Raw genomic sequence first — 12,887 nt, 5'->3', positions numbered from 1 at the left:
GCTTTCCTGAACTTATACAGATAAATGATTAAACAAGTAGTGACAGAAAGTGTGGGAAATGCTAGAGCACAGGCTACCATGAAAGCGTATTCCTGAGGGACCAAAGGCAATCCGTGACAGAGGAGAAGTTGGGAGGGAGATTCAGGAAGAGGGGCCCAGGGCAGTCAGCAGTTCCTTAAGGCACACAGTTTTGGCCATACGGAACCAGGAGTCCCCGGATGTAGCTCTGTCCTGCCATACTAGTAATGACAGGTATGCTAGGAAAAAGGTCAAACACAATGACAACACCAAGTCAATGTTTTAAAGCACCTACTGACACTTTGGTGTCCCAACCTTGCTGTTGAAAACGTGCTGGTCAAACACTTTTATGGTCTACTCCAGTTGTTCAAAATTTGGTCTCAAATAAATTTTAGTAGTAGGTCAAAACCAGGAGAGATTAAGAAAGAAAACTTCTTGTAGCCATCAGAGCATTAATTAATAATGTCTTAAATTACATATCCTTCACAGTTAACAAGGTTATTTTTATCTTTATAATTCACAAAGCAGGCGTGATTATTCCCATTTCAGAGATGAGAAAGGAAACGAGTCTATGGAAAGCAGACTCACAGGGTGACCTGATCGTAAGTTCCTCACAGGGCAGGTCAAGGTGGACAGTCTGGCCCCAGGCATGTTAACTAGTTCAGTCAAATGTTTATCTTCGCCTGAAGCAAACCCTGTCCTTTGTTTCTGTGCACCCGGATTAGCACACCTTTGAAATAACCACTCAAGGGAGAACATTATCTTATTAACTATTGTGTAACCCAGTCCCCGCCTTGCTTTCTCCCACCTTCAGCTAATCTTCCTTAATTCCAAATGCATAAAAGAAACGGCAAAACTGTCATTTTCCGGAGGATCTGAGATCTTGCTTTCCAGCATTTCGTAGGTTTGGCTCAAAATCTTATCAAAATTCTCTACAGGATTAGATGTCCTTATGTTAACAGGTCAATAGCTACTTGACTTGCCTGGGATTATAAAGCAAGTCTTCTGACTCCCAACATAGCCCTCTTCCCACTGCTCAGCTGAAAAACAACTGCTCCCCATCTGACTCTAATTTTGAACAAGTCATTTAGCTTCTCTGCCCCTTAAATTCTCAAAATGTTTACTTCCCAGAGGAGTGATGAGACTTTTTAATAAGAGTTTTAAGACACAAAGGAAGGACTGGTTAATGTAATTCACTGCTTACTGCAAGACTTCGAGCTCAAGCATTTGCTGAAACCTAATAAAAAACTGACAGCCCTATTCTCTTAAAGCACTAAGAAGTTTCTTTTTAAAAAAAAACTTCAAAAATCACTCCTTATCACAAATTCAATGGTAGAGAAATGAAGTGAGATGGTTAAATTTTAGAAATCAACTAAATTTTTTAAAAGACTGACACAAAAATTAACTTTCATCTTTTAAAGAATAAATGTAAAAGCTGACATAATACCTTGATTTAATCTTGTTTTGTGATTTTGTCTTACTCTCATAAGCCTATAAAGGTCTCTTCTTCCTGTGATATGGAAGAATTTACTGAGTTCCCTTATCTACTGTAGGAATGGAACTAATGATTTTGTAGGAAGTGTTAAGTATATCCTTCAGAGACACAAAAAGTGGGTTCTTAGTCTATCCAGACATCAGAGGAAATAAACAATTCTTGTGACCAATTCCAGAAGCCTTGGAAACAGCCAAGCTGAACTCATTATTTCTCTTTGAACTCTGGTTTTTATCGTAAAGCTAACATTAAGTGAGAAAACTGACAATCAGAAACTACTGGGCTTTCCATGTCAGAAAACAGAAAACCAGTGTAGGAGATGACAGGTGAGTGGGACAAATGACAATGTTAAATGAGTGACAGAGCAAGACATGCAAAATCCCTTGATGAATAAAAACTTTGTACAACCTTGGCAATGTCAGGCTCGGCACCAATGAAGTTGCAAAATCTGATCATTGCACTTGGGCCATCTAGCATGCCGTCATCCATGTTGATATCCAACACCTGGGCTCCCATTTCCACCTGCACTTTGGCCACACTCAGTGCTTCCTGAGGGAAGAATGCGAGAGGAAGCAGCATGAGAATGAGGTGACTCGAAGAAGGCTGACCAAGCCCTCCCTCGCCGTCCCAGCAGTGCTTGCCAATCATATTAGACTCACTGGCCGGCCTCCCCAACTCTGGGCCTGTTCTCCACCCATCGACACCACAGATTAACCTTAGTAACATCTCTCCCACATCATTTCACTACTCAGAATCCACTGAGGCTCTGTTTCTCTGCCATAAAGAATCTACTTCTCAGCCTGGTGTTCAGGCCTTCTGTGACCTGGCCCCATCTTCTTACCTAACTGTTCTTCCCATTCCTCTCCCTCTGGTCCCCTGAACCCAGCCATGTCTGTCTCCACCTCTGTGTCACACATCATGTTGTCCCCTCTGCTGGGAATACAATCCCCTTCCTGTCTATATTGTGTAAGACTCAGCTCAAGTCTCATCTCCAAGAAAAGTCCTTGGAGAAACCATCCAAAATGTATATAACTCTTCAGTGTTTGCCAAAACATGCAAAGCATTCATTGCAGCCTGTTGATAGGAGTTACATGAAATATGAGTTAGATAAATGTCAGCAGGTTTTTCAGATCCTTTAAGACACTATTATACACTGTAAATCTCCACAAACAGAATACAATACGCAGCATGTCCCACTATGACCACTTAAGGACTGTCTTGTAGGATCAGTGTTCCAGAGCACGTACTTTGGGGAACACTGCTTATTCCCCAACAGTCTGCTGCTTCTAAACCTCTGTAACAATTATAATCATTATCACATAATTTCCTATATTGCCATTTCCTCACGATTTCATAAGTACTAGCTTATTCCTCGAAGCAGATTTTAAGTGTTTGGAAATCTAGAAAGGTCTGTGTCTCCCACTCTCCTCTGAACAATGCTCAGAAAAATATACATGTTCAATAATGCTCTCTAACTGATTGATACACCGGACCTTATTTTGTTTAAGTCTTGATTGTGCACTTCATAGTGTGATAATGTTTTCTTACCCCAAGAAAACCAGGTAGAAATGTTTAGCAATCACTGTGACAGAACAGGCATGAGGCTCTTTAGCATATGCCACAAGGAAAGACCCTTCATAATGACCCAAGGTTACACAGAGCAAAAGGATCACAGTAAAACCCAGCAAATCAAAAATGTTTCGAGATCAACAGTGTTTTAAATACAGTAAAGAATAAAGTGAAGTGTGACAATCCCTGTTCTTGAAGGCCTCACATTTAGTCGAGGACAAATGACACAGGCATACACCTAAAAAGCTACTGGTGCCGTCACACAGTGTGTGTCACATGCCAAGACCTCCTGGACGCCAGCAAGGGCAAGGGCTCTGTGGACTGAAATGGAGAAAGCTCCCTGAGGGAGCGTCTTCAGCTGGGCCCTGGATGATGGACTGGAGAGAGACTGCAAGCAACCTGGTGAGTGAGACCAGAGGTCAAATGACTTGGAAAAGAGAAATGTCAACACCTGACCTTTCCACTTCTGAGAGTCACAGAATAATAGCTTGTAGGCCCAACCGTGCCAAATTGGAAAGATGAAGTGATTTGGTTAAAGATGCTCACGCTGAACAAAAGGGCAGGAAACTGCTTTCAGGTCAGCGCTCTCTGATCCTTGAGGCATCACTGTTCATGGGAAACTAGACTCAAATGAGGCCTCCCTCCCACCAACCCCTTCCTGCTTCTACCATCATGTCCCGTGTCCTCTAAACAGATAGTAGAGTGATTAAGGGTTGAGCGTGGTAGACTTGGGGTCTATCATGACTGTGAAACAACGGCCTCCACCACACATCTGTAAAATGGGGTAATAACAGTACCGAACTCTTAGTCTGTGAAGATTAAAGGAGTCAAGACGCAAAGCACGTAGCACAGTGACTGCAGAGAAAGACCGTATTAAATGATAAATGTTACTCCCAGCCGCTTGCTTCTTCCTAAAATGCCCTCTGCTCTCTTTGATAGTACCAAATCTATCAAATTTGAGAGCTGAAAGGGACACCACAGAATGGACATAAGAATCCAAACCTAAGTAGAAACACTGCCAAATGAAGAACACTATGCAACTATGAAGGGCCATTAGGATTTCAGAAAGGAACCCACAAGAACAAGCCTCCAGGAATGTTCAGAGGACAGGTCAGGAAGGGAAGGCAGTTTGGGGCCTAAGTGGAGAGGACTAAATGATGGTCTAAGGAGTCTGGTTTTATCATCAATGCAGACCAGGTCCCCTGTGGAAGCTTCTGAACTGGGGAGCACATGACAAAAACACGTGGTGGCAGTGAGCAGTAGCAGGAATGACGGGAAGAGGATGGACAAGAACCGTCAGGCACTGGGGCACCGGGCCCTGCCGATGTGCTGCAGAGGGTGCCTCTGAGGGAGGCCATGGAGAAGTACTCAACAGGTCCCTTCAGGATGATAAATGGGCTCTTGGTGATTGAAACAAAGCCCGCTTTGATAGTGGTTTCTGGAAGATCTATTTCCTAAAGATTGCAAAACCTTTAACTCAGAGAAGTTTGATGATAAAATAAATCATCACTGAAGCCCAAACCAAATCCCTCCATTTTTAATTTCATATTTGCATCTGGACAGATGTTTAGGGTAGGTTCTATTTGGATTAAATTTTCCCTATTCATAGAGTGACCAAACTTAAAAATACTATGGCTGACCTGTCACGTGACCCTTCCCAAGGCAGGGCCTCCTCTTTCTTTTGTGTTGCGTGTTCAGGCTACAGCTAACAGAATAAGCACCTCTACTCTGATGTGGCCACATTACATTGATAAACATTACTTTGATGTGAGGAACGGAAGATAAATTTTCTTGGCTTTGCCTTTCCCTAGAAGGGTTGAGAAGCCAAAATGAAGAGCGTTCTCAAGTTTTTAAACTTATTTCACAAGTAATAGAAATAGCTAGGACCTCTCATCTCATCCCACTTCATACTCCAAATGCAGTGCTTTTTGACAAATATTGACAACAGCAGTTTCGATTTTTCAAAGCCTCATCCTCCCACCAGCCCAGCCTGCTACAAACACGCATTATAGTTCTTCTCACACCTCCCAGCACCTTAGATAACACAATCAAAGGCTATCCAAGGAGCTGTTTCATTTCCATGCTGTCTAGCCAAAAACATGGCAGATGCCTCAAGGGTCGTATTGAGATGCTCACCTCATAGCTTCCTGCCATAATGAGTTTCGCAAACTTCCGGGATCCCGCTACGTTACAGCGTTCTCCAATGTTAACAAAATTGGTGTATGGTCCAATCCTGAAGGGCTCCAGACCTTAAAAAGAGAAGCAGTTTGAAAATTTCTGAAAATGCTTATGGTGACATGAGACAGAAGGAATGCAAATGTTTCCATGAGAAAGAAAAGAAGTTTGTGCCACAGCCCATCTGAAGGGACAGCAGATCCGATGTGGGGACAGGACTACCGCCTTCTCTCCTAGGGATATTTAAACTATTATGTTGCAGCTACATTTACAACCAGAACTCTCAAAAGGAGAAATATTGCAGGGTTTTCTCTCTAAAGAGCTGAATCATACCAGCTCTGAGAAACAAGGAAAAATTATCAGCATATCCCTATTTAACCAAGAGTCTAGGTCAAAAGCCATGACGTCACAATCAAAAGGACTGTTCCACAGCTGTCTACGCAGACGTCAGCTGAAGCCAAATGGAACAAGCTTGCTAATCCCACCAGCTTTACCACGTCTCTTTGATCCAAAGTCCAAGAACCCATAACCAGCAAGGCCGAACGGAGTCAGGAAGGGGCCAGGCCAAGCCCTGGGACACGGGTCACTATGGCAGGTCCGCATTCATGAGCTGACTCTGGGCAAGCCACTTGGGCTTTCTGCACGTCTTCCCTTATGTGCCAAGGGGCAATAACATCCGCCCCGTTCCAGGCCAATGGAGGGGCAAAATCAGATAATAAATGTGGATACGTTACACTGAGGTAAAAACAACATTTGGTGTAAAGCATCACTATAGAAAAGGCCTTTAACCATTTTGTTCTACTCGTTGTATTTCACGTATCAGGAGAGGGAGTCCTGCCAATGGGTAACAGGCAGGCTCTGGGGTCAGCCAGCCTCAGGTGCAAGCCATTCCCAACTGTCTTAGTGAGCAAGCCAGGTGATTATCTCTCAGCCTCTGAGTTTATAAAATTCAGACAGTAAAAGTATCTGCATCACAATGTTATTATAAAAATGAGACTAAATACATTGATAAACATAAAATTAGCACCAGCAATCATTGCTGCTGTTGTTAATAAAAGAAAATAGCTTTTAAGTCCTTTGCCAAAGCACTGATTGAAGAAGAGACAGATATGGGGGAGAGGAAAACAGGGAATACAGACGGGTATCTGTTCACTGGTCAGGATGACCGACCATCTCTTCCCAGTCTGGGCTTGCGATTTCCCTTCCCACTGGTAATGACACTCACAGCCTCACCCCTCCATGCGAACCTCAGGGAATCCCTGATCCCTAGTCAGACCCTGAGGCTTGCAAGGCAGGCAATCTCAGATACAGGCATTTAAATGAGATCCTGCATCACAGTCCTAACAGCATTTCCCACAAAGCACTTCTGATCTATTGAGAACACAAAGTAGCTGATTTAAAAGCTACATTTTTCACAAGTATGCAATTTATAAAAGAGCAATTTAAAAAAGTGTATTTGATGTCAATTTTAAAAATCTGATTGAAGATGATTTTTAAAGCAATTTAGAGATAGAAGAAATTCAAATCAGAAAAAAAGATTTTCATTCTTACATATAAATTTTTTTAAAAAATCATTTCTAATGATTCTCTTCTTGTTTCAATTTTGGCAAAGGTTGACGATTTTAATTGTCAATCATGGTTGAAGTCAATTAATAGCTTTCAGATCTAAGAATGAAACACACTATCCTACCAAAACTCCATCTGACAAAGCCACTTTTGGGGGTAAGGGATGTGTCACTGTCATGCGGGAGACCCTGCTCGCTGCGCCATTTGTCATGCGGGGTCTCTGCTCCCGCTCCCCATACAAGAACGCAGGATATGGTGAGGCCAAAAAGGAACACCCACGGAGCCATAGGTAGGGGAGTCATACCACTATATTCTCTCTGGCGGCACTATACTCTCAATGGAGGCTGGATCCACACTGTCCGCAAACCGCCATCCACACTTGCCAGCCCAGCCACCATCTTCTTGCTAGCCCCCATTCTTTCCTCTCTCTTTTCCCTCTTCTCTGCTAGCCTAGCCACAGCAGTTATATTAGTGGCCAATGGCTCACTGGTTACAGCTGACGGCCAACTAGCCACAGCTGATGGCCATGCAATCACAGTTGATGGCCATTTACTACCTGCGCCAGCACCTGTCTATGTGAGGCCGAGAGCCTGGAAACTACTTTCTGGGGCTCCGCCCCCACAGTCACAAATCATAAACTCCTCTTCCTCTAACCTCATCCTGTCTTTGGAACATAAGAAGAAAACAGGGCGGCCTGATGAGGTGTGTAGCTAGCCCAGCCTCACACTCCCTCACTGCTTAATTCTATGCAGGATGTTGTGAATGAGAAAAGTCTATATTACTATTGCTGGCACTCGTATTTCATTTCACTTCTCTTAGGAGAACATAAGGAACAAAAATATCTCAATTTAAAGAAAAGTTAAATTCTCAATTATTAGAGTACATAATTCCCCATGTGTGCGATTTGCAGGTTCTCTAACAATCTGTTTATACATTTTTTTGGTTTAAAGATACTGTCAGGAATGTCATTAAAGTATTGTGGGGAAAATATAAAATTTAAAGTTTCAAATTTAAAGTTATTTTCTAACAGTTGGCACGATGAACTATTTTACCAGTGTTCCTATTTGAACATCAAAACTCATTCTTTCTCAGGGAGGTTGCTGTACCTCACAGAACTGCCTGAGGACAACAGAAAAATTAACACAACTCTGTAAAGTGCTGAACACGTGACAAATGTTAGATCATGACAATAATATTTTAGAAACAATTAAAATTTTCTAGAAAGAGGCTGCTGTCATTATAAAACATTGAGCCTAGTAGCAAACCTGATAAAGAGAATTGTTAGGCTGTGGCCAAGAGAATGCTTCCAGAACAGTGCACAGCAGAGACGGGAACATGTGACTTCTAATTCTAACCAAGGGCCCCTGAGCAAATCACCTCCCTTCTCATGTTTCCCAGAAGTTAACGTCACCCCTAGAAAAATACAGGGCTTCTCAATGAGAAAAACATATACTCTTCTTTGACGTAATAAACAAGTGCTTGGCACAAACATCACCACCACTTCGGATAAACATACTAAATTAATCTGCAAACGGTTTCTGAAATCACACAAGCCACATCTTGCAGACTTACCAGATAGTAGCAAATGCCCGTCAAACACAGTGGCAGGTGGAACCCGAGGCTTACAGTTTTTCACAGCTTCAGCAATTTCCCTGAGTTAAAAGAGAAAACACTATACCCATTAATTCAGAATAAAATAAAATTAAACTAATTTCCAGCAATGAAATTAAGCCTATTTATCATAATTATGCGTAATTATATGCCTTGTTCCAAACGTGCAGCAACAATTATGCCTTTTAGTTCTCTCAGCTGTGCAGAAATGAATCCCTGAACTGCTTTCCGTACCTGCCCAGTCTGCTGATCACTGAGTCTACCAGTTTCTGTACTGAGATGTGAACCTAGAGATAGCGATGATTTGCATGAATGCAAACTGTACATCTCGTCGTCCCTTTCCCAAACCCACAGAGGTCCTTTACTCCAGCAAGTCCACACGTGAACTATGTCCTTGCTGCTTACTGAGTAGTTCAAAAGAAACAGGCCTTCATCGCTGAGAAGGAGTAGCAAACAGGAGAGGAGACGCCAGGATATTAAATCCTTCAGGTTTGTTTTTTCCAAGCATAGCACGCACATAGTAGGGAGGGTACATAGGAATATATCACTAAAACTCCAAAATAACTCCTAAAAGTGTTTCAATTATTAATACTTGTTTTAACCTAATCAGTTTTAATGCATTATGTCTTTGATCAACCTGGAAAAATCTGGCTACTCCATTAAATTTATCAAGACCTGTATGAACAGCTCACTCTACTGCCCCCCAAATCAGTATGCAGATGTCAAAGTAAAAGCAGCAAACAGGTGTGTGTGCTACATTACACGCATGCACGTACACATGCACTAGACTGATAGACAGAGACACATATATCTACATGTATATAAATACACACATATTTTTTAAAACAACTCTTTTTAAAGAGATAACCTTAAAAACAAAGATCCAAAGACAACCTACCTTCACCTATTGATAGCTTTCAGAGATTATTTTAAAGATGTTCAAAAAATTAGAAAGACTCTTAATAGAGTCTATCACAGAAATCAACAAAAGCACTGAAATATTAGGTAATTCAATAAACAAAACATATTATACACATGAAAACAGACTCAGAACAGTGAGATGAATGGCTCAAAATATGACCATCAGTCACTGCAGGGGAAAAAACAAACACAAACCATCCTAAACTGTTCCGTTTCACTGAAGTGCCATCCTCTCAGGAGCCACACAAGTGCAAGGACCGCACAGCACTTCACTGGGCTCCCTTCCTCACGCCCTCACTGGACAACCAGAAAGGTAGAGACACTTCTCCCAGCCTCAGGTGCTTGTGGCCTTAGTGTCTTTTCCTTCAGGAGAGAATCTAAGGGAGGCAGGTATCTGCCCACAAGAAATGTGTGTTAGGGCAGAATGTTATCATATCTGGGATTTGCTTTACAGTAGTCTAAGGGGAAAAAAGTTGAGGACTAGGTAAAATAGGAATAGCAAATGTTGAAAATTATGAAAACTGTGATAGGCACATGGGGATTCATCTTATTTCAGGAATGTTTCATAATATAAACATTCAGTTTCTCAGTTTGGTAGCGCTGCCATAATCAATACCACAGACTGAGTACAGTCATTTAAACAGCAGAAACGTATTTCTCAAAGGAGGCTATGAGTCTGCGATCGAGGTGTCAACAGGGCTGGTTTCCTCGGAGGCCTCTCTCTGGCTTGTCGTCTCCCTGCGTCTTCAACATGGTCCCTCCCTCAGTATGTGTCTGTGTCCTAATCTACTCTTCTTAGGATACTAGTCATATAAGGGCACTGGTCAGACTGGATTAGGGTCCACTCACGTGACTTCATTTGACCTTAATTACCTCTTTCAAGACCTTATCTCCAAATGCAGCCACATTTGGAGGAACTGGGGGTTAGGACTTCAACATATGAATTTGTGGGGGTGGCGGGGGCACAATTCATCCCATAACCTAAGTAAAATACTTAGCAGTGGCTCTTACCTGATATGATCTGGCGTCGTACCACAGCATCCTCCAACGATGTTGACCAAGCCATTCACAGCGAAGTCCTGCATGTAGGAAAAGAAGTTTCACGGAGATCATCTGAATTCTAAACTCACCACTACTGATTCAGAAGAGAGACCTACATTTCCTGAATAACTAATTCTACATTAGAAAGAGAGCTAAACACACTTAACTCTAAATACAAAGCTTTTAATGCCCTAGGTATATGGTTAAAAGCAGAGAACAGTTCAGATACTATGAAATCCTTTATACCATTTAAAATGCGATGAAATATTTCTTTGCTTAACTGAGCGTAATAAAGATTTTTGCCCATATGCTGAGCTCCAGAATATGAGCTGGATAATGCATTTTCAAAGAATACCTAAAGTTTTAAAGTTTAATTTAAAATTCTAAAGAATTAAACATTCAATTCCTCAGTCACAACAGCCACATTTCAATTGCTCCAATAACCCACGTGGTAGTGGCTACATACTGGACAGCGTGGGTCCAGAGTTTAACCATAGGCTAGTTTGAAGGACAAGATAGCTGAGAAAAAGTCAAAGAACTGAGAAGTCTGAACACTGAAAATAGTATCTATGTAAGGAATTATAATCATAAGAATTAAGTCAGAAATAGTTTAGGAGAGGATGTCAGCAAGCCAGAAAATACAAATTCAAGGAATAAGGAAAAGAGACCCAGGGGTTAGTCATAAGGAGGGGTAGTGGGCTGTATGGGCTTGTGACCTGGGGTTCCAAGATGAGAGGTGCATACCAAAGGAGAATGGGGGCGGTGACAATGAGAAACAAGGAGTTTGGGGCAGGGGGACACCACTTGGAAGGGCTGCAGGAGAGCCAAGTTTCAATTAGTTTGGGTTGGACCTCACTGGGAATTTTCCAACAGCCACCAATACCAACTGGGGAGGAGGATGCTGACAGCCTATCTCCTCCCTCTGCCTCCACCATCTTAAATCAGGGTAGCTAAGCTTTTATTTGGTATATATACACTGGAATTTATTTAGGAAAACAATTTTGTTTCTAAATATTCTCAATCTAAAATTTAATTTTTCTATCTGTTAAGAACCAAGTGAAAGAGGATTCTTGACCTTTAAATGCGTGGCCATCATGTGTGGAGTTTCATCGTAGTCACCGAAGGTATTGGGAAGACCTAAGAAAGTATATTTCAACCATTATTGGAATCTACTTTAACAAACAGACATGGTATTTGTAAAGGCTTTAGGTTAAAAAGTTAGAGAATTTTATATTTATAATTAAATGCTATAATTAAATACTTGCAAAAACGTAGTAAATACAGAGACACCACATTAAAAAAAAATCACAGAGGAATATAAATATCCACCATTTCTTTTCCATTTGAAAGAAAACTATAGGGGACCAAATCCCCAACCCATCCCCTTCCCATAAGCGAAATTCATTCATTACCTAGTTGCTTGGGGTGGTATGGGGTAGGGGGAGCGCTGCACCCTTCAAACTAATGAGCACTTGGTATGCAATTAAAAACAAAACACAACCACTCTCCTTTCAAAAATATTTTCCCAAGTAAGACTTTAGCATCTAATTACCCAATTTCCTGTTTTATTTCTTATCCCTTTCTAGTTATCATGCTCCTGGTGGGAAATAAAATTTATTGTGCATTAAAATGTATATGAGGAGAAAGAATGCTGGAAAATGATTTTTAGCCCTAAGTAGCTAAGCAGTGCTCAAAAGCATTCACCGGGAAACCTGGTTAACCCAGAATGGATACCAGTGTTTAATTAGATAGTTTGAGAAGTGTCTACAGATCTCTCGGTCACTTCTATACATAGTAAACTAGAAATCCTAACTTTTAGAAAGGAAAAAGGTAACAAGACACAAGGTTCTACATCTCCTCTTCTGTGGACACAGTGGCGCGGAGAAGAGGGAGCCCTCTCATCACACTTTCCACACTTGTCCCTTCGGCCACGTCCCCATGGCAAGCACTGTCACCAAAAGCAAGGCTCTGGGCAGTTATTTGAAGAGGCTTCTTTCCTCCGTGTTTTGTGCAAATAGAAAAGATGCCATTCTTTTCTATGCAATTCTGATGCTTTCAGGCTGAGCAAAAATGTTCCTTCAAGTCTAGAGGGAAACAGTGGTCTAGACCCAAATTCTCTCCATTCAGAAAATTCCTACTGAGTGTTAACTGTATACCAAGATCTACAAAACAAACTCTTTAATCAAGATCTGGTACCGTGTCCACCCATGTCTCAGGTATTTAGAGTTTCTCATGTGTGGTTCCCTTGAAACACACACCTGCATTGGGATAACAGAGGACATAGGCTGTTGTACATTTTCCAATTATTTCAATAAAAGGTCTCATTTCAGCTGCACCCAGAGCACAATTTAATCCAATGCTGGAAAAACAAAAGAAACATTAGAAGCATCTTCTTTTATTCAAAATATTTACACATATGAAAAGCTATTATAAAGAAAGGAATATCTCTAAAACCAGGCAGGTACTAAATCTCCCGATTCAAAGCCCCTCATGC

General features: G+C 41.5%; 1 protein-coding gene across 4 annotated transcripts in view; it reads right to left on the bottom strand.

Moving 5' to 3' along the window:
- Positions 1–12,887, bottom strand: part of MTR (5-methyltetrahydrofolate-homocysteine methyltransferase) — an 83,816-nt gene that overhangs the window by 54,305 nt on the left and 16,624 nt on the right. For all 4 annotated transcript variants that reach the window (XR_012490813.1, XM_074316754.1, XM_074316752.1 and 1 more), the window contains exons 9-14: positions 12,652–12,752; positions 11,469–11,530; positions 10,364–10,431; positions 8,393–8,472; positions 5,216–5,328; positions 1,919–2,059 (exon numbers count right to left, since the gene is read on the bottom strand). Coding sequence is in view for 3 of the 4 variants with exons in the window: in XM_074316754.1 (XP_074172855.1) it covers positions 1,919–2,059; positions 5,216–5,328; positions 8,393–8,472; positions 10,364–10,431; positions 11,469–11,530; positions 12,652–12,752 (565 nt within the window). In the remaining variant the exon portion in view is untranslated. The remainder of the gene's footprint in view (positions 1–1,918; positions 2,060–5,215; positions 5,329–8,392; positions 8,473–10,363; positions 10,432–11,468; positions 11,531–12,651; positions 12,753–12,887) is intronic.

Source organism: Rhinolophus sinicus, linkage group LG12, assembly GCF_036562045.2.
Source record: "Rhinolophus sinicus isolate RSC01 linkage group LG12, ASM3656204v1, whole genome shotgun sequence".
NCBI classification, from domain to species: domain Eukaryota; kingdom Metazoa; phylum Chordata; class Mammalia; order Chiroptera; family Rhinolophidae; genus Rhinolophus; species Rhinolophus sinicus.
This window is presented reverse-complemented; position numbering and strand designations above follow the sequence as displayed.